We start from the raw sequence: 21,547 nt of genomic DNA, 5'->3' as shown, positions 1-21,547 counted from the left end.
CTGTTTTACCTAATTCAAAAACAAAATGGAACTGCCCTGGCTGGTGTTGCTCAATGGTTAGAGTGTCGACGCACACACTGAAGGGTCACTGGTTTGATTCCAGCCAAGGGGCACATAACTGTGTTGCAGTTTGATCCCCGGCCCTGGTCGGGGAGCATGTGGGAGGCAACCAATTGATGTGTCTCTACATGGATGTTTCTTTCTCTCTCTTCCCTCCCTACCCCTCTCCTTCCTTTCCACTCTCTCTAAAAATCACTGAAAAAAATATCCTTGAGTGAGAATTAACAAAAACAAAAAACAAAAAAAGGAACTAAGGTGGAAGTGATTCATGAAAGTAGAAAATAAACTGTAACACTTGGTCAGTGCTGGTCTAATCACAGGAAGAGCTATTCCCATTGATCTTGAAATGCAGATGACCGGAAGTACAAGAAAACAATCCCAAGCATGTTTTTGGGGGCTTGTTGTTGTTACTTTGGAACTATTAATATTTACTATAGAACAAAACCAATGTCTGTTACCTTAAGTGTTAATAACATTCAAAGAAAATAGAAATGGCTCAGCCCAGGGCACTGCAACCATGCAAGCAGCAGACACGTGAGCAGCCCACTCCTGTCCAAGGAGCAACAGCTATCAACTGTGTGAGCAGCCCACTCCCTCGTCCGAGGAGCAGAAACTACGTGAGCAGCCTGCCCACGAGTGAGAAGCGGAAGCCCCACGCAGCCCGCCCCCATCTGAGGAACAGCAGCTGAGCAGCCCACACCCTCCTCCTGTCTGAGGAGCAGTAGGTGTGCGAGAAACCTGCCCCCGTCCAAGGAGCAGCAGCTGCATGAGCAGCCTGCCCCCATACGAGGAGCAGCAGCCGCATGAGCAGCCTGCCCCCATACGAGGAGCAGCAGCCGCATGAGCAGCCTGCCCCCATACGAGGAGCAGCAGCCGCATGAGCAGCCTGCCCTCATACGAGGAGCAGTAGCAGTGTGAGTAGCTCATACCCATACGAGGAACAGCATTGCCGCAAGCAGCCCGCTCCCATATAAGGAGCAGTAGCCGCCCAGCCTCCCCCAGTCCAAGGAGCAGCAGCCACATGAACAGACCACCCACGTCTGAGGAGCAGCAGCCCTGCGCAGTCCACACTGGTCCGAGGAGCAGCAGACACACATGCAGCTCACTCCCGCCTGAAGAGAAGCAGCCACGCAAGCAGCCCATCCTCCATCCAAGGAGCAGCAGCCACGCGAGCAGACAGCCCCCGTACGAGGAGCAACAGCTGCACGTGCAGCTCACTCCGGCCCAAGGAGCAGCAGCCACACAGTCTGCACCTGTCCGATGAACAGCAGCTGGGGGAGCATCCCGCCCGCATCTGAGGAGCAGCAGCCGCATGCACAGCTCACTCCCACCCAAGGAGCAGCAGCCAGGCAAGCATCCTGTCGGCCATCTGAAGAGCAATAGCTGCGCAAGCACCCCACACCCGTAAGAGGAGCAGTAAGTAGCTCTGTAAGCAACCAGCTCCTGTCCAAAGAGCCGCAGCCTCACGATCAGCCTGCCCCATCTGAGGAACAGCAACAGCGTGCAGCCAGCACCGATCCAAGGAGCAGAAGCCACGTGAACAGCCCGCGCCTGTCCAAGGAGCAGCAGCCACGCTCAACTCGCCCCCATTAGATTATCAAAGGATAACTCAACAGAAACACATCAGGCCAGAAAAGAATGCACGGAAATTTACAAAGTGATGCAAAGCAAGGGACTGAATCCAAGAATACTCTATCCAGCAAGGCTATCATTCAAAATTGAAGGGGAAATAAGAAGCTTCACAGACAAAAAAAGGTTAAGGGAGTTTATCACCACCAAGTCAGCAATGCAAGAAATGCTAAAGGGACTGGTGTAAAAACAAGAAATAAAAAGCTAAGAAAGAACACAGGCACAAAAAATAAAAATGGCTACAAACAAGTACCTTACAATAATAACTTTAAACGTGAATGGACTAAATGCTCCTATCAAAAGACATAAAGTGGCTGAATGGATAAAAAAACATGACCCATACATTTGCTGTCTACAAGAGACCCACCTCAGAATAAGGGGCTCACACAGACTGAAAGTGAAGGGATGGAAAAATATCTTTCAGGCAAATGGAAATGAAAAAAAAAGCTGGGGTAGCAATACTTATAATGGACAAGATGGACCTCAAAGTGAAGGCCATAACAAGAGATAAGGAAGGCCACTTCCTAATACTAAAGGGATTGATACAACAAGAGGATATAACCCTGATAAACATATATGGACCCAATGCAGGAGGACCCAAATACATAAAAATAACTCCTGGAAGGTATCAATGGAGAGATAGAGATCAACAACAATACAGTCATAGTAGGGGACTTTAATACACCACTGACAACACTGGATAAATCCTCTAGACCAGGGGTGGGCAAACTTTTTGACTCGAGGGCCACAATGGGATCTTAAACTGGACCGGAGGGCCGGAACAAAAGCATGGGTGGAGTGTTTGTGTGAACTAATATAAATTCAAAGTAAACATCATTACATAAAAGGGTACGGTCTTTTTTTTCAATAGTTTTATTCATTTCAAATGGGTCGGATCTGGCCCGCGGGCCATAGTTTGCCCACGGCTGCTCTAGACAAAAAATCAGCAAAGAAACAGCAATTCTAAATGACTCACTAGACCAGATGGACTTAATTGACATCTTCAGAACACTTCACCCCAAAGCCGCGGAATATACGTTCTTCTCAAGTGCTCATGGGACATTTTCAAAAATAGACCACATACTGGGTCACAAGCAAAGTTTCCCCAAATTCAAGAAGATTGAAATCATACCAAGCATCTTCTCAGACCACAATGGCATAATATTAGAAATAAAGTACAATAAAAACAATCCAAAACACTCAAACACTTCGAAGCTGAATAGCATGTTATTAAATATTGATTGGGTTACCAATGAGATCAAAGAAGAACAGGAACAAGACAGGGATGCCCACTCTCACCACTCCTGTTCGATATAGTACTGGAAGTATTAGCCATTGCGATTAGACAGGAAGAAGAAATAAAAGGCATCCAAATTGGAAAAGAAGAAGTAAAACTGTCCTTATTCGCAGATGACATGATATTGTACATAAAAAACCCTAAAGACTCCATCAAAAAACTATTAGACGTAATAAATGAATTCGGCAATGTAGAAGGATACAAAATTAATGCCAAGAAATCTATGGTATATCTATACACCAATAGTGAACTTACAGAAAGAGAGACTAAAAAAGCAATTCCATTTACCATAGCACCAAAAGAATTAAGATACCTAGGAATAAACTTAACTAAAGAGGTAAAAGACATCTACTTAGAAAACTACAGGACGTTGAAAATAGAGATAGAGGAAGACATAAACAGATGGAAGAACATACCATGTTCTTGGATTGGTAGAATCAACATCATTAAAATGTCCATACTACCCAAAGCAATCTATAAATTCAACGCACTTCCCATTAAAATACCAACGGCATATTTCACAGACCTAGAAAGAACTCTCCAAAAATTCATCTGGAATAAAAAAAGACCCTGAATAGCTGCAGCGATCCTGAGAAAGAAGAACAAAGTAGGTGGGATCTCAATACCAGATATCAAGCTGTATTACAAAGCCACTGTTCTCAAAACTGCCTGGGCACAAGAACAGACATATAGATCAATGGAATAGAATAGAGAGCCCAGAAATCAACCTGAACCAATATGCTCAATTAATATTTGACAAAGGAGGCAAGAACATACAATGGAGTCAGGACAGTCTCTTCAATAAATGGTACTGGGAAAATTGGACAGATACATGCAAAAAAATGAACCTAGACCACCAACTTACACCATACACAAAAATAAACTTAAAAGGGATAAAGTACTTAAATGTAAGACGGGAAACCATAAAAATACTAGAGGAGCCCTAACCGGTTTGGCTCAGTGGATAGAGCGTCGGCCTGCGGACTGAAGGGTCCCAGGTTCAATTCTGGTCAAGGGCATGTACCTTGGCTGCGGGCACATCCCCAGTGGGGGGTGTGCAGGAGGCAGCTGGTCAATGTTTCTCGCTCATCGATGTTGCTGACTCTCTATCCCTCTCCCTTCCTCTCTGTAAAAAACCAATAAAATATATTTAAAAAAATACTAGAGGAATCCAAAGGCAACAAAATCTCAGACATATGCCGAAGCAATTTTTTCACTGATACAGCTCCTAGGGCATTGGAAACTAAAGAGAAAGTAAACAAATGGGACTACATCAAAATAAAAAGCTTATGCACAGCAAAAGAAACCATCAACAAAACAACAAGAAAGCCCACTACATGGGAAAACATATTTGCCAATGTTATCACCGATAAGGGTTTAATCTCCAACATTAAAGGACCTAAATAGACACTTTTCAAAAGAGGACATCCAGAAAGCCAAGAGACATATGAAAACATGCTCAAAGTCACTAATCATCCGAGAGATGCAAATCAAAACGACAATGAGGTACCATCTCACACCTGTCAGAATGGCTATCATCAACAAATCAACAAACGACAAGTGCTGGAGAGGATGTGGAGAAAAAGGAACACTCGTGCACTGCTGGTGGGAATGCAGACTGGTGCAGCCACTATGGAAGACAGTATGGAGTTTCCTCAAAAAACTGAAAATGGAACTCCCGTTTGACCCTGTGATCCCACTTCTAGGAATATATCCCAAGAAACTAGAAACACCAACCAGAAAGGATATATGCACCCCTATGTTCATAGCAGCACAATTCACCATAGCTAAGATCTGGAAACAGCCTAAGTGCCCATCAGCAGATGAATGGATTAGAAAACTGTGGTACATCTACACAATGGAATACTATGCTGCTGTAAAAAAGAAGGAATTCTTACCATTTGCAACAGCATGGATGGAACTGGAGAGCATTATGCTAAGTGAAATAAGCCAGTCAATGAAAGAAAAATACCACATGATCTCACTCATTTATGGATAATAAAGGCCATTATAAACTGATGAACAAAAATAGATACAGAGGCAGAGCAGCCTCGAACAGACTGTCAAACTACAGTGGGAAGGCTGGGGAGGGTTGGGGGGCGGGAGGGGGTAGTAAGAGATCAACCGAAGGACTTGTATGCATGCATATAAGCATAATCAATGGACACAAGACACTGGGGGATATGGGAAGGTGGGGGAATGGCAAGGGGGGTAAAAAAAAAGGAGACACATGTACTACTCTTTGTAATACTTTAAGCAATAAAACAAAATTTAAAAAAAAAAGAAAATAGAAATGAAATCTGTCATTTTAACATCCACTGAAAACATCGATAACAGCTTACATCCTTCTCTCTTTCTACAAGTTGCCTAGCTCTGTCCACACAGAGAGCCCAGAGTGGTGACAACCCAGGGCCAGTGGGTGTGCTCCAGCACCCAGCCGAGGGCCTCCGAAGGCTCCCAACAGCCGAGAGTTGGTGAGAGGCACTGGATCTGCGCAGTCTGAGCAACAAGAAAAGACTGACTGCAGCCCTGGCCAGTGTGGTTCAGCTGGTTGGGCGGCATCCCATACACAGGGCACAGGCCCGGTGTTGAGCTCGACCCCCGTAGGTGGTGTGCAGGATCCATGTTTCTCTCTAACATCGATGTTTTTCTCTTCTTCTTCCTTCCTTCCTGTCTAAAAATATTTTTTAAAAATGGATGTCATAGATGAAAACTTATTAAAAATAGCAAAATTCATGGGTTTCTACTGATATCGAAAAACATAAACTTCTCTGGTTCCCTCTAGGGCAGCCGTGGGCAAACTGCGGCCCACGGGCTGGATCCAGCCCATTTGAAATGAATAAAACTATTGAAAAAAAAGACCGTACCCTTTTATGTAATGATGTTTACTTTGAATTTATATTAGTTCACACAAACACTCCATCCATGCTTTTGTTCCGGCCCTCCGGTCCAGTTTAAGAACCCATTGTGGCCCTCGAGTCAAAAAGTTTGCCCACCCTGCTCTAGGGGGTGCTGGGCACTAATTTCTTATCTGGAAAATAACTGAACAGTTATCCTGCTTTTACTAACTACATAATTGATGAAATTCTGTTTTTATGGAAGAATCAAAGGTAGTAAGAGAATGAAATGAAAACAAAAATTATTCTATCTACTACTAGCAACAGATGGTCAGTAAGCAGCATAGCTGTGAGAATAATGCCTTAAAAGTGCACGCAGCCATGTTAACCATTATCGTTATTTATTTCAAAGGGGAATGAGAAAGGGACTGAGCATGATGGGGCGGAAGGGGTCGCTGCACTACGAAGACTTGGCGGCACCAACTCCCAGGCCTGTCCCAGCTGCTCAGCAAGAGGAAGAGTTGAAAGCATGCGACTCTGCCCACCAGCGGTGCCATCTACTCTCCCTCCTGAGCCTGGTCTGAGCAGCGTGTGGCGGGAGTGAGGGTCCACAAGGCCAGAGCTCCCACAGACCATCTGAGACAATCATGAGGGAGGCCAGGCAGCGGCTGGAGGGTACAGCCCCTGGGCAGGGAGGTGGCACAGCCCACAGCAGCACAGCCTGACAGCAGAACAGTCCCATCTCGGCACCCCCTTTTGCTCAGTGGGCAAGTCACTTAGCTTCCTGCGGCCTTGGTTTTCCAATATGTGAAACAATAGTAGCAAAATCCATAGGGTTATTGTGAAGATTAAATAAGATTATATCGACAAAAATTCATAGAAGGGTTCATGGCACGTGGATTACTTTGTAATATTGAATAGGATAGGTGCCTCCCATATTTTACCGTGAACTGTCTTCAGGATAACGCTGTCCTACTGCTTCTTGGAGCTGGACGTTAAGAAAAGACACATTTTGCCAGGTTTCCTTTTCTCTTATTTTATCAAAAATTGATGTGTAGAAGTCATACATGGTATCTCCACCCTCCATCAAAAAAAAATTCCTCATGGCCTGCAAGTACTCCACCAACCTGAAGAGAGAGAAAATGAGCAACACGAGCCAGGACTCTCCATCAGTCATAGGCTTGTATGCTACCATTTCCAGTGGAACAGGTTTCCATGCCACAGTGAGTAAAACCAGAGACACTAATGCCTCTTAAATACATTGTTAATAACAAAAATAGCATGTGCTTTATTTTAATAATCAGAAAGTTATTTTTCCATCACGTAGAACACTGGGCAGCCACAAAAGTGTAATAAAAAATAGTGAATACAGCCCTGGCTGGTGCGGCTCAGTCGGCTGGGCATCATCCCATACACTGAAAGGGTGCAGGTTTGATTGCCAGTTGGGGCACATACAGGAGGCAACTGATCAATGTTTCTCTCTCTCTCTGTCTTTCTCTCTCCCTCCCACCACCCCTCATCTTCTAAAAAATCAATGAAAACATATCCTTCGGTGAGGATTAAAAAAAAAAAAAAAGTGAATCCAAATCCTACTATTCATAGTGAATTTCCACTGTTAATATTTGGGGTATTTCTTCCTAGTCTTTTTTCTATGCATTAAAAAATATATAGTCCTCATTATATAGCACTAGAGGCCCGATGCATGAAATTCGTGCAAGAGTAGGCCCTCACAGCCCTGCTTTGTCCAGAAGGTCATCCGGACGGTCATTCCACTGTTTGGCTGTTTGGTTGATTTGCATATTACGCCTTTATTATTATAGATATCCTGCTTTTTAAGTTTTAAGAACAAAATATGTCATTAAATACTCTGTATAAACATTATTTGTATGAACTTTACAAAATTCACACATGATATGAATATGGCATATTTATAGATATGCCATAATTTAAAGAACTGGTAATTTCATGTTTTTTACTCTGATAGCAAATTTTGTGACGGGCATTTTGTGCAAAAGGCTTTATCTGTTTTTCTTTTGGGATAGCATCTCAGAAACAAAAAATTAAATTTCACAACATAGTTAAGAAAACATTAATGTTTAATTGATTCTTTCAAAAGAAAATTGTTTACTGCATAACTATTTCCTACTCTAATAAAACTTAACTTGAAATACAGGTTTTAAAATAACCTCAACTGTTCTTAAAGTACAATAAACTACAGACTACTTCCAAAACTGAACTCCTTTATACCTGTAATCTTTTTTCAGCGTTTGCATGAGGTTTCCACAGCAATCTAGATACTGCTTGTCAATATGGGGATAGAGGCAAGATCTCAGCGTGAATTCAAACGTCTGGCACGTCACAGATTCCGAGGATCTATCCATACATACATCTCCACCAGCAAACTTCTCGTGAAAGTCACTCTGTTCCAAATACAACCTTTACACACACAAAAAAATGAGACTTCTTTTTAAGAGCAGCTGTCAAGAGAATTTTCTTAAACTCCAGAGTACCATTTTGATTGTTAGTCTTAAATTACCAACTATTACAGAAAGAGAAAGTCTTTTTCCTCAAAATATACTTTGAGTGGCCCTAGCTAGTTACTCAATGGTTAGAATGTGGGCCCATGGACTGAAGAGTTGCAAGTTCAATTCCAGTCAAGGGCATGTGCCTTAGTTGTGGGCTCGATCCCCGGCCCTGTGTGGGAGGCAACCAATTGATGTGTCTTTCTCACATCCATGTTTCTCTCTCTCTCACCCCTCTCCCACCTCCCTTCCACTCTCTCTCTTAAAAAAAAAGAAAAAAATCAATGGAAAAAATATCCTCGGGTGAGGATAAACAAAACAAAATAAAATACTTTGGGTGGATCAGTTTTTCAAAGTCACTTTTGTCTTTAGGGTCAAGTACTTGTAGCCATTCGGTTGCTGGTAGTGAGTGATGGCCATCAGATGATGAGGGGCACTGTGTTGGTATTAATCCCTAAATGCTTCAAAGAGTCAAGGTGCATTCTGCACATAAGGAAGGTCTAACTCAGTATGTCTGATGTCCGTCCATAACCCAGACTTAAAAAAAATCCTCACCCAAGGACATGCATAGAGGAAGGGAGTGGGGGTGGCGGGGAAGCATTGATGTGGGAAAGAAACATCAATGGGTTGCTTTCCAAACATGCCCTGACTGGGAATTGAACCAGCAACCTTTTTGTGCACAGTACGATGCTCAACCAACTGAGCCACCCAGCCAGGCAGAACCCAGACTTTTTAGAGCATCTCTGGTTCCAGTGACAGCATTCCCTTGGGCCTAGGGCACGTGATGATCTGTGGACTTTCACCAACGTGGAGGCCAAATGAGACACCTGAAATAAGTGAACACAGTATCCTGTATTCCATTCATGAGGTAGGAGAGGCTACAAAGTTTTTATTTTTAAGGCTGGAAAGCCCCACCTAGCAGAAATAAACCATTACTAAATCCTGCACAGATTCTGCTATTTCAACCATCAAAGATGTTGCAGTTGGATTTCACCTGGCAAAGTTGACTGCCAGCAGGGGGTCGTGAGCATCGTCCAGCTCCAGGTGTCGTTCTGCAATGGACTGCATCCTAATGAGGTTCCCCTGGGCTGCCTGCTGTTCAGTGAGGGGCTGTGTACGGGCTTCTTCTCCATGTCGAAGGCGTGACTGCACAGATTCCAGGAAGAGGCTATATAAGCCTTTTCTTCCTGCATCTAAAACATAAAGAAATATGTCAAGTTACTTAATGTTATTAGCCATGTTCTAGTAAATAATATAAGTAGCATTCAGAATTACAGTGGGGCCTTGACTTACGAGTGTCCCGACTAACGAGTTTTTTGAGATACGAGCTGTCTCTCGGCCGATTTTTTTGCTTTGAGTTGCGAGCTAAAATTCGGGTTACGAGCCAGCTTCAGATACCCCACTGCTAGTTGGCGCAGCGAACGTCACAGTGAACGTGTCAGCCCAGCATCATGTGTCTCACGTGTCTCACTCGTTCACTTTATGATTTGACATACGAGTAATTTGAGTTATGAGCTCCGTCACGGAATGAATTAAACTCGTGAGTCAAGGCCCCACTGTATTATGTAACTTTATCTAAATATAGCCTGGTATTTTCCTTTGGATATGACGGTCTATTCGTGTTTCGTTACCTTTAAAATACACTGCCACTAAACATTTTTACATTCTGTCAGACAACTGAAAAATTCATGGTGAGACATTAAAGTGTAACCTAATTTTTTTCTGAACAAGGTAACATCCCTAAACAGGATACTTGAAAGTTAAGTTACTATGATACCGTACAGCACTTTGATAATAACACTAAGGGAAGTCTTAATTTTACTGGAAAAAAACACACTTCTAACAGTGACCTTGAAAAGCTCAAGACATTTTACTATTCATTCAAAAGAGAAATATTACAAAGTGAAAATATTATTGAAGCACATAAAAAAGATATGAGATTTCTGGTCAGGATGCTGGTGTAGGTAAACGCAGTACTTGCTGCCTCCCACAACCACATCAAAATTACAACTAAAATACAGAATCACCATCATTCAGAACCATCCGAAATCTGGCTAAATGGAAGTCCTACAACTAGAGGATTAAAGAAGAAAGCACACTGAGGCTGGTAGGAGGGGCAGAGCCACAGAACAGAGTGGTCTGACACCCATGTGTGGTATTCTTTTAATCAGGAGGGATGTCTTGGTTGTGGAGGTCTATGTGAGAAGCAAGGTGTCCCAGCCCCACACCAGAGCCCTCAGCCAAGGGTTCCAGAGCTGGGAAGAGCATCCCTGTAACTTCAGGCTGTAAAAACCATTGGGGATTATGACTGAGTGACACAGGCTGCTGGTGTCACGGGTGTTCCTCTTAAAGGTTCAGCATATGAACTGACACTGACTTGCTGCCTCTGAGCTCCAGCGCTGGGGCAGTAGCTGGAAAGGTGCAGGAGATATGGGGAGGAACTGAATTGTTTGGCATCAGGGTGGGAACTGGGGGGGAGCATTCTCCTAGACAGGGGTGCTGTCATTGTTCCTATGCTGAGCCCTCCCCCAACAGAGCCTGCAGACAGGCCTCATATCTGAGTCTCCATAAACCTTGCTCACACTCTTCACCCCACCCTGGTGACTCCCTGAGATCCTACCCCATACAATTTTCAGCCTGAATCCAAGCTGTTGCACTGGTCTTACCAAATGAATAGGCTCTCCAGGCTCAGACTTCACACTTTGCTAAAATCTTTCGAACAAGCAGCAGCTGGCCTCAGCATGTCCCATACCTCTCAATAAGAGGGCCCAGGCCTGGCACTAGCAAATTTCACAGCATGGCCTCTCCTCAGCAACTCCAAGCCGTAGATAAGTAGCAGCCATCTGCAGATCACTCCGCAGCTCGTGCCAGGTGGTCCTAGGCAGAGCATAGGCAGTAGCTGACTTTGCACCTCCCTGGAGGCCCCAGAACCAGTGCACCCTACAGTGGACAGCTTCATACAACAGCAGATTACAACTCTACACATCTACGAGTGATACACTCAAGGGGCAGACTCAGCGAGCAGCAAAGCCCACTAAAGCAAGTCCTGCTCCATAAGGGTGCCTCCTACACAGCAGCTCTCCCACTGTAGTCGCAGCTGGTCCTCACAGCCTATTGGCCTGGAGGTCAACTCCTCCCAGTGATGCCAACAACAATCAAGGCTCAACTACAGGGTGTGCCGACCTCGAGTGCCCAGCTCAGGTGACTGGGGAGGCTGAGCCACTGGGCCCCACAGGACACCTACTACACAAGGCCACTCTACCAATTCCAGGAGACATAGCAGCTCTACCTAACACATAGAAATAAACACAGGGAGCAGCCAAAATGCGGACACAAAGAAACACATCACAAAAGCAAGGAAACTACTGGATACAGAGTTCAAAACCATGGTTATAAGGTTAGTCAAGGATTTTTATGAGACTTTCAAGGATCTTAGTGAGAATATCAAAGACAGGAAAAAGGACCCATCAGAAACGAAGCATACATTAACTGAAATAAAGAATAATTTACCGGGATTCAACAGTAGAGTAGATTTCAAGAATGAAATAAACGATTTGGAATGTGAGAAAGCAAAAAACTCCCAATCAAAAGAGCAAAAAGAAGAAAGAATCCAAAAATATGAAGATAGTGTTAAAGAGCCTGTGGGACAACTTCAAGCGTACCAACACTTGCATGGGGGTGCCAGAAGAAGATGAGAGAGAGCAAGATATTGAAAACCTATTTGAAAAAATAATGACAGAAAACTTCCCCTACCTGGTGAAAAAAATATATATACAAGTCCAGGAAGCACAGAGTCCCAAACAAGAGGAACCCAAAGAGGCCCACACCAAGACACATCATAATTAAAATGCCGAGGATTAAAGACACAGAGAATCTTAAAAGCAGCAAGAGAAAAGCAGTTAGTTTCCTACAAGGGAGCTCCCATAACACTGTCAGCTGATTTTTCAACAGAAACTTTGCAGGCCAGAGGGAGTGGCAAGATATATTCAAAGTGATGAACAGTGAGGACCTACAACCAAGATTACTCTACCAAGCAAAGCTCTTATTTAGAATTGAGGATCAAATAAATTGCTTCACAAACAAGAAAAGGCTAAAGGAGTTCATCATCACCAAACCAGTGTTACATGAAATGTTGAAGGGTATTTTTAAAAAAAATCTTTATTGTTGAGATTATTATAGATGTCCTTCCTTTTTCCCTCCATAGCTCCCTTCCACCCAGTTCCAACCCCACCCCAGGCCCTCACCACCCTATTGTCTGTATGCATATAAGATCTTTGTCTAATCTCTTCCAGCATCCCCCCCCACAAACCTGCATCCCCCCCACACCCTCTTCCCTCTAAGAATCATCAGTCTTTTCCAATTCTATGCCCCTGATTCTATTCCATTCACCAGTTTATTCTGTTCATCATTTTTTATTCATTTGATTTTTAAATTCACTTGTTGATAGATATGTATCTGTTGTCACTTTGTTGTTCATAATTTTTTATCTTTATCTTCCTCTTCCTGTTCTTAAAGAATACCCTTCAGCATTTCATATAATACTGGTTTGGTTGTGATGAACTCCTTTGGTTTTTTCTTGTCTGTGAAGCTCTTTATCTGACCTTCAATTCTAAATGATAGCTTTGCTGGGTAGAGTAATCTTGGTTGTAGGTTCTTGCCATTCATCACTTTGAATATTTCTTGTCACTCCCTTCTGGTTTGCATAGTTTCTGTTAAGAAATCAGCTGACAGTCATATGGGCACTCTCTTGTAGGTAACTATTTTTCTCTTACTGCTTTTAAGACTCTCTCTTTGTCTTTTGCCCTTAGCATTCTAATTATGATATGTCTTGGTGTAGTCCTCTTTGGATTCCTCTTGTTTGGGGTTCTTTGCACTTCCTGGACTTGTAAGTCTATTTCTTTCACCAGATAGGAGAAGTTTTCTGTCATTATTTCTTCAAATAGGTTTTCAATGAGTTGCTCTCTCTCTTATTCTAGCACCCCCATAATTTGGATGTTGGTATGCTTGAAGTTGTCCCAGAGGCTCCTTACACTATCTTCATAGTTTTGGATTCTTTTTTCTTTTTGTTCTTCTGGTTGGGTGTTTTTTGCTTCCTCTTATTTCAAATCATTGACTTGATTCTTGGGATCCTCTAGTCTACTGTTGAATTCCTGCATGTTATTCTTTATTTTAGTCAGTGTATGCTTAATTTCTTACTGGTACTTTTCCATTTTTTTGGCATTCTCACTAAGATCCTTGAAGGTCTCCCTAATTCCCTTGCAGGTTTCTAGAAGACTCTTGAATAACCTTATAACTGTGGCTTTGAATTCTATATCCAGTAGTTTGCTTTCTTACATTTCTTTCATTTGTGACATGCTTCTTTGTCTCGCCTTTTGGCTACTTCCAGTATTTGTTTCTATGTATTGGATAGAGCTGCTAAGTCTCCTTGAGTTGATAGAGTGGCCTTGTGTAGTAGGTGTCCTATAGGGCCCTGTGGCTCAGCCTCCGCAATCATCTGAGGTGGACACTCTTGGTGCATCCCTTTGTGTGCTGTGTGCAGTCTTGTAGTTGAGCCTTGACTGCTGTTGGTGTCACTGGGAGGAATTGACCTCCAGGCCAATTGGCTGTGGGGACCAGCTGCGACTACAGTGAGAGAACTGCTGTGCAAAAGACACCCTTATGGGGCAGGACTTGCTTCATTGGGGCTTTGGTGCTCACTGAGTCTGCCCCTTGAGTGTGTCACTTATGGATGTGAAAAGTTGTAATCTGGTATTGTCTCACATTGACCACTGCATACACTGACTGGGTCTTGGGTCTCCAGGGAGATGCAAAGCCAGCCACTGCCTGGGGCCACCCAGCAGGAGCTAGAGAGATCTGTATATTCCTCTTCTTTGTATCTGGTTTGGAAGTGTCCAAGCAAGGCCCAGCTGTGAAGCAAGGCAGGCTGGTGCTGGTACTGGCCTTGGGTCTTTTATTGAAAGCTTTGGAAGCTCCCAGACCCAGCTGCAGCTTGTTTGACAGGTTTGAGGCTGAGAAAGGACAGGCCATTCATATGAAAATGTCACTGTGCACAACTTGCGTGGGGTTGTAAATTGGTTGGGGCGAGGTCTCAGGGAATCTCCAGGGTGGAACAAACAGAAATGGCTGCTAGTCAGCCCTGCACCCAGGGAGGTCCCAGCACGGGAACAATGACCACTGCAAGCACCTCCATCTGGAATAAAGCAGCCCCTGAGTTCCTGCCCTGATACCAGACAGGCCAGTTTCTCCCCGTATGTATCTCGGTCCCCCAGAGCCTCACCCAGCACTGGAGCTCAGAGGAAGTGGGAGCTTGTAAATTCAGTTCGCGGTGCTGGCCTTTTAAGAGGAGCAGCTGGGTCTCCAGCAGCCTGTGTGTCACTCAGCCCCAATCCGTACTGGTTTTTACAGTCCGTAGTTCTTACTGCCTGTAGGGACTTCTTTCCCCAGCTCTGGAACCCTGGGCTGGGGGTCTGGTGTGCGGCTGGGATGGCTCACTCCTCCGGGCAGCCTCCACAGAGGTGATCTCCTCCCGATTAAAAAAGCAGCTCACCCGGGTGCCAAACCAGCCCGTTCCGTGCCTCCGCACCTCCTACCAGTCTCAGTGCGCTTTCTTCTTTACCTCTCTAGTTGTAGGACTTCCGCTCAGCCAGCTTTCCCAAGGTTCTGGATGGTAGTTGTTCTGTATTTTAGTTGTAATTTTTATGTGATTGTGGGAGGCAGCAAGTACAGGCATTTACCTGTGCTGTCATCTTGGTTCCTTCCAAAAATATTCCTTAAGAAGAGGAAAAATAAGCCGAGCCAGTATGGCTCAGTGGTTGAGTGTTGACCTATGAACTAGGAGGTCACAGTTTGATTCCTGGTCAGGGTATATGCCTGGGTTGTGGGCTCGATCCCCAGTGCGGGGGAGTGCAGGAGGCAGCTGATCAATGATTCTCTCTCATCATTGATGTTTCTATCTCTCTATCCCTCTCCCTTCCTCTCTGAAAGCAATACAAATAAATTTTAAAAAAAGAAGAGGAAGAGGAGGAGGAAGAGATTAAAAATATGAACAATAAAATGGCAACAAATACATATCTATCAACAATTGAATCTAAAAATAAAAATAAATGAACAAGAAATCTAAGGAACAAAATAAACTGATGAATAAAAAAGAATCAGAGGCATGGAAGCATGGAACAGACTGACAAATCTCAGAGGGAATGGGGGCGTGGGAAGAGATTAATCAAAGATCTTACCTATGGACACAGACAGTAGTGTGGTGAAGACCTGGGGTAGGGTGGGAACCGGATGGAGTGGGGCAATGGGGGTAAAAACAGGGACATCTGTAATACTCTCAAGAATAAAGATTTAAAAACAACAAAAAAATTCCCAATGAGGACAAATTTTTTCAATCAGGAGTAGCATAATCTATTCACTTGAAAATTTCCATGTAACTAGAAGTCTTTGATGATTTTCAAACTACACCATTATGTATCTCAGATGACAAAAGTCAAGAAAGCAATTGCCACAATGCTATGGGAGAGGCACAAGGAAAGGGTCCCACCTCTGGCTGTGGCCTGGCACATGGTGCTGTCCCCAACCTGCAGGTGTTTGAGCAGCTGCATGGACTTGCCAGCCATGATGATCTGCTTCAGGACGGGTCTGAGGAAGGACACCATGGTGTGCTGTCGGCTGGAGGGCCCCTGGTCACTGCCAGAACTTGCACTGGCATTATCACTCATTTTTTCTTCATTTTCTGTCTTTTCTGATATACTGTACAGCGTGTACGTCGCATACCAAAAGTCTCTGTGATTTACTGGAACATTTTTGTTTCTATAGAGATTCAAAATAATTTAAATGTTAATTTCCCCCCCAAAACAACAGTATATGTGTTCTAGCTTAGTCATATCATCCAGACATTCCAAAACACAGTAACAGCAATTATTGCTAAAACGAAGCAATGTCCATGAATAACAGGGGATATTTTATCTGACTTCAGTTTAACATGGAAAAGTGAATAAATACACTGAAAAACTGAGGTAAAATCTAACTAAGTAGGAAGTTTCTTGAATTGGAATTAAACAAACTATGATGAATTTGTTCATCTCCTCTGAGGGTAATCTTCAGATTCCACATCTTTTTCCCCACATAGATTCTTAACTGGACTGTTTTTGATTTTTTTAAATACTCGCCCAAGGATATATTTTCCACTGATTTTTAGAGAAAATGGAAGGGAGAGGGGAGAGACAGAGAGAAACACTGATGTGGGAGAGACAGAGAGATACACTAATGTGAGAGAGACACATCAATTGGTTGCCTCCTGCAGGCCCTCAGACCAGAGCTGGAAGCCTGCAATGGAGGTACGGGCCCTTAACCGGAATCGAACCCAGGACTCTTCAGTTTGCAGGCCAATGCTCTATTTACTAAGCCAAACCAGCTAAGGCTGGACTGCTTTTAATAATGAAATGATAGATACTCATCACCATCTAAGAATAGTCAGAATCCCATTTTTACAAAAATTGTCAAAAAAGATGAAACAGAACAGAAGGGACACGAGATTGACTTGAGGAAAGGCTGGCTCCTTTATCTAGCACTGGAAACAGGGCCACCATTCCAGAACTCTGCGGAATCACAGCTGCTCTGTTTGCCCAGGTACATGGACAGCTGTCAATCAAACCTAAACAGTGCACAACTTCAGAGTTGAGATGCGGACGGTTCCACATGGCAGATTCTATTTGGAAAAAACAATTAATTGCAGGGTAGCTAATATGGAGAAATAAATATATTAGAGGCCAATTCTGTAATATTGTCATACTTTTGTCTTACTGATGACTTATATTGGAATGACTGAAGCCTATTGGTTGTTACCTGAACTCATTGTATGAAAAGCAGTGTGCGTTTTACCAGACCAGCCCTTCATGAACACACTATCACTCAAAAATATGATTTGCAAAGAAAAGCTGTGAACTGACATAAACTTGGAAAAATATATTTTGGGGCTGGGACTCAGTGTCTTCTACTCGAATGGACGCAGGTGATTCTAACACAAGACAAAAGATGACGCCTATACCCATGAACCTGTGATTGCCGCAGTTACCTCTGGATGATGAATTCCCGGGCGCAGTCGCATAGGTGGCCGTGCACAATCCACTCGTCCACAATCTGCAGGTATGGCCTCACGGTTTCCACCCAGAGAGAGAAAAGCAGTGAGACCTGTGGAGACAGCGTGCACAGCCCACACTTACAGCACTCTCATCTCTGCATGAAATGAGTTGCAAACATTTCTGAAACACCTTTTTAAATAATTATCAGATTTCTATTGTTTGAAACAAAAAATTAAAAATTAAAAACATGTTATAAGATCCTGACCAAAAAAACTCACCTATATGTGAGATGAGCACATATCTCTAGTCCATACTAGGACCCTCCTGAGAGTGATGGTTACCCAGGGATGATAGGGATACAGTTTCCCTACCTAAATGGTGCAATTAGCAAGATGTCCATTAAGAATGAGGAAATGATTTCATTCTACTATACAAAAAAATTGCATAGCAGCCGAGACTGGTTTGGCTCAGTGGATAGAGCGTCGGCCTGTGGACTGAAGCGTCCCAGGTTCGATTCCGGTCAAGGGTATGTACCTGGGTTGCGGGCACATCCCCGGTGGGGGATGTGCAGGAGGTGGCTGATCGATGTTTCTCTCTCATCGATGTTTCTGACTCTCTATCTCTCTCCCTTCCTCTCTGTAAAAAATCAATAAAAATATATTTAAAAAAAAAAATTGCATAGCAGAAAGAAATTAAGTGCCTTTGGACTAAACTGCAGCACAAAAATGTTGAGAAAACAGTACACCAACAAACTAGGAAATATACCTAAAATATGTACCACCATCCTACTTTCTGTTTCTATGAATCTGACTGCTCTAGGTGTCTGATATCATAGATTAGCATTTTTTTAAAATATATTTTTTAAAATATAATTTCAGAGAGGAAGGAAGAGGGAGAGAGAAACAGAAACATCATGATGAGAAAGAACAATTGATTGGCTGCTTCTTGCATGCCCCTGACTAGGGATTGAGCCCAGAACACAGGCAAGTACTCTGACCGGGAACTGAACTAAGACCTCCGGGTTAATACACTGAGTGGTCAGATTATTATGACCACCCCATCAGTACTTTGTTGGGCCATCTTTTGCCTTCAATACTGCGGTGATTCTTCTTTGCATTGACTCCACGAGATGTTGAAAGGTGATGCGAGGAATCTGACACCATGCCTGATGCCTCTTTTAACTTCGTCCCACAAATGCTCAATTGGATTGAGATCTGGTGGTTGTGGGGCCACCTAAGCAAGGTAAAGTCTCCCTCATGTTCTTGAAACCACTCCTGCACAATACGAGCAGCGTGGCATGGCGCATTGTCTTGCTGGAAGAAGCCATCTCCATTGGGATACGCCAGCAACATGATAGGATGAACTTGATCAGCAACGATACTTAGGTAGGTTGTGCTATTCAGACGTTGTTCCACACGAATTGAAGGGCCCAAATCATGCCAGGAAAACATGCCCCAAACCATAACACTGCCCCCACCAGCTTGAAGGGTTGTACTCATGCATGTGGGGTGCATGCTTTCATGCTGTTTCTGCCAAATTCTCACTCTGCCATCTGCATGATGCAACTGGAAATGTGATTCATTGGATCACATGACTTTTTTCCAATGCTTGACTGTCCAATCCTTGTGTTCCTGTGCGAATTGGAGATGTTTTATCTTGGTAACTGCAGACAGCAAAGGTGTTCGAACAGGCCTTCGCTTCCATATCCCATATGATGCAGTGTTCGGCTAATTTGCCTACAAACGTCAGGTGGACATAATAATCTGGCCACTCAGTGTAGATAAGTGGTTCTCAACCTTGGCTGCACATTACAATCACCTGGGAATCTTTTTAAAATCCTGATTTCTGGGCCTCATCCTCCAGAAATTCTGTTTCTTTGTTATGGGGTGAGGCTAGGTCATTCCCTCATGCTGCAGAGGACATTGTTCGCAGCAAACCTTTGCAATTCAGGCAGTTTTGCTTGGAGGGAAGACAGCTGATCCACACTATTGGAAAACACCATGCCCTATGTGTGGAGTTTATGAGGTCCATTATGAGACTGAGAATAACAGTAAGTCTCCAGGCAGAAGCAACTGCCCCATCCTGTTGGGAAACCTCACGCCCCACCTCTGGACGACTAACTGATGGCTACTCAAGACTGAACTCAATTAGTCTGCAGGCAGTGGAGAGTCTCTGGAGGCTTTGCATCTTTGTCTAATCTAATTAGTCAGAAATAGCATCTGACACTGTCCTGACCAAGAGACTGAGAAGTGTAGAGGAGTAGCAGATGTTCCTTATACATAGTCACAAACCTTAACAGGCAGCCAAACTAGGGGGTCAGAAAAACAATCCCCAAATGAAAGAATAAGAGAAATTCTCCAGAAGAGATAAATGAGATGTAGATAAGAAACTTACCTGATACAGAGTTCAGAATAATGGCAAAGATGCTCAACAGCATGAGAAAAGATATAGTAATTATGAAAAAAAGAACAAGTGTAAATAAAGTATGACATAGAAGACATTGGAAAGAATACACAGCAGACTAGCAAAAGCTGAGTATTAGATCAGTGACTTAGAAGACAGGAAAGAAAAAAATCACTCAATCAGAGAACCAAAAAGAGAAAAAACAAAATACAGGGGGGACAGCTTAAGGGAGCTGTGGGACAACATGAAATGCAACAATATTCGCATGATAGGTGTGCCAAAAGGGAAAGAAAGGGAGCAAGGAACAGATAATATGTTTGAAGAAATAATGGCAGAAAACTTCACTAGCTTGGTAAAGGAAAAAGTCACACAAGCTCAGGAGCCACAGAGAATCCCAAGAAAAAAGAACCCAAACAGGACCATGCCCAGACACATCACAATGAAGACGCCAAATTAAAGACAAAGAGAGAATTTTAAAGGCAGCAAGAGAAAAGCAATTTGATACCTACAAAGGAGCTGCCGTATAAGGCTGTCAGCTGATTTCTCTTCAGAAACTCTATAGGCCAAAAGAAAATTGCATGAAGTACTCAAGGTAATGGAAAGCAAGGATCTGAAACCAAGATTACTACATCCATCAAGTCTATCACTCAAAATAAATGGTGAAATAAAGAGCTTCCCAGACAAAAAAAGGCTAAAGGAGTTCATCACCACCAAGACAGCATTACAAGAAATGCTAAAGAGACTGCTATGAGAAGAAGAAATAGAAATCTAGGCATACAGAATTTAAATGGCAATAAATAAGTATCTATCATGATAACCTTAAATGTAAATGAATTAAGTGCTCCAATCAAAAGACATTGGGTAGCTGAAAAAACATGGATAAAAAAACATGACCCAACTATATGCTGTCTACAAGAGGCCCACCTCAGAACAAAAGACTGACACAGGACTAGAGTGAAGGAATAGAAAAAATTTTTCATGCAAATGGAAACAAACAAAAATAGCGGGGGTAGCAATACTCATATCTGAAAAAATAAACTCAAAATGAAGGCCATCACAAGAGACAACAAAGGTCACTACATGATACTAAAGGGACTGATACAACAGGAGGATATAACCTTGGTAAACATTTATGCACTCAATATATAAGCACCAAAATACATAAAAAAAAACTTCTAGAGGACTTTAAGGAAGAGACTGACAACAATACAGTCATAGTAGGGGACTTTAACCCCACTGACTTCACTGGATAGATCTTCCAGACAAAAAATTAACAAGCAAACAGTGACTCTAAAGGACACACTGGATCAGATGGATTGAATTGACATTTATAGAACATTTCATCCCAAAGCAGCAGAATATACATTCTTCTCAAGTGCACATGGATCATTCACAAAGATAGACCACATGTTAGGACCCAAAACAAGTCTCTACAAGTTCAAGAAGATTAAAATCATATCAAACATCTTCTCAGATCACAGTGGAATGAAATTACAAATCAACTACAGTAAAAAACACCCCCAAACATTCAAACACATGGAGGCTAAATAGCATGTTATTAAACAATGAATGGGTTGCCAATGAGATCAGCAAAGAAATAAAAAACTTCCTGGGAACACACAACAAACAAAAACCTCTGAGACACAGAAAAAGCAGTCCTGAGAGAGAAGTTCATAGCACTACAAGCATACCTCAAAAAACAAGAAATATTAATAATTA

The 21,547-nt window shown here is 43.0% G+C and overlaps 1 protein-coding gene across 5 annotated transcripts in view; it reads right to left on the bottom strand.

The window, feature by feature from the left end:
• TUBGCP5 (tubulin gamma complex associated protein 5) overlaps window positions 1–21,547 on the bottom strand; it is a 123,080-nt gene that overhangs the window by 22,943 nt on the left and 78,590 nt on the right. For 4 of the 5 annotated variants that reach the window (XR_004975103.1, XM_036355409.1, XM_036355410.1 and 1 more), the window contains 5 exons: window positions 17,419–17,534; window positions 15,886–16,154; window positions 9,340–9,538; window positions 8,071–8,259; window positions 6,768–6,950 (listed from right to left, as the gene is read on the bottom strand). Coding sequence is in view for 4 of the 5 variants with exons in the window: in XM_036355409.1 (XP_036211302.1) it covers window positions 6,768–6,950; window positions 8,071–8,259; window positions 9,340–9,538; window positions 15,886–16,154; window positions 17,419–17,534 (956 nt within the window). In the remaining variant the exon portion in view is untranslated. The remainder of the gene's footprint in view (window positions 1–6,767; window positions 6,951–8,070; window positions 8,260–9,339; window positions 9,539–15,885; window positions 16,155–17,418; window positions 17,535–21,547) is intronic. The other variant, XM_036355411.1, reaches the window with a different exon arrangement.

Source organism: Myotis myotis, unplaced genomic scaffold (assembly GCF_014108235.1).
Source record: "Myotis myotis isolate mMyoMyo1 unplaced genomic scaffold, mMyoMyo1.p scaffold_m19_p_22, whole genome shotgun sequence".
NCBI lineage: Eukaryota > Metazoa > Chordata > Mammalia > Chiroptera > Vespertilionidae > Myotis > Myotis myotis.
The sequence above is the reverse complement of the archived record's forward strand: the minus strand, read 5'-3'. Positions and strand labels throughout refer to the sequence as shown.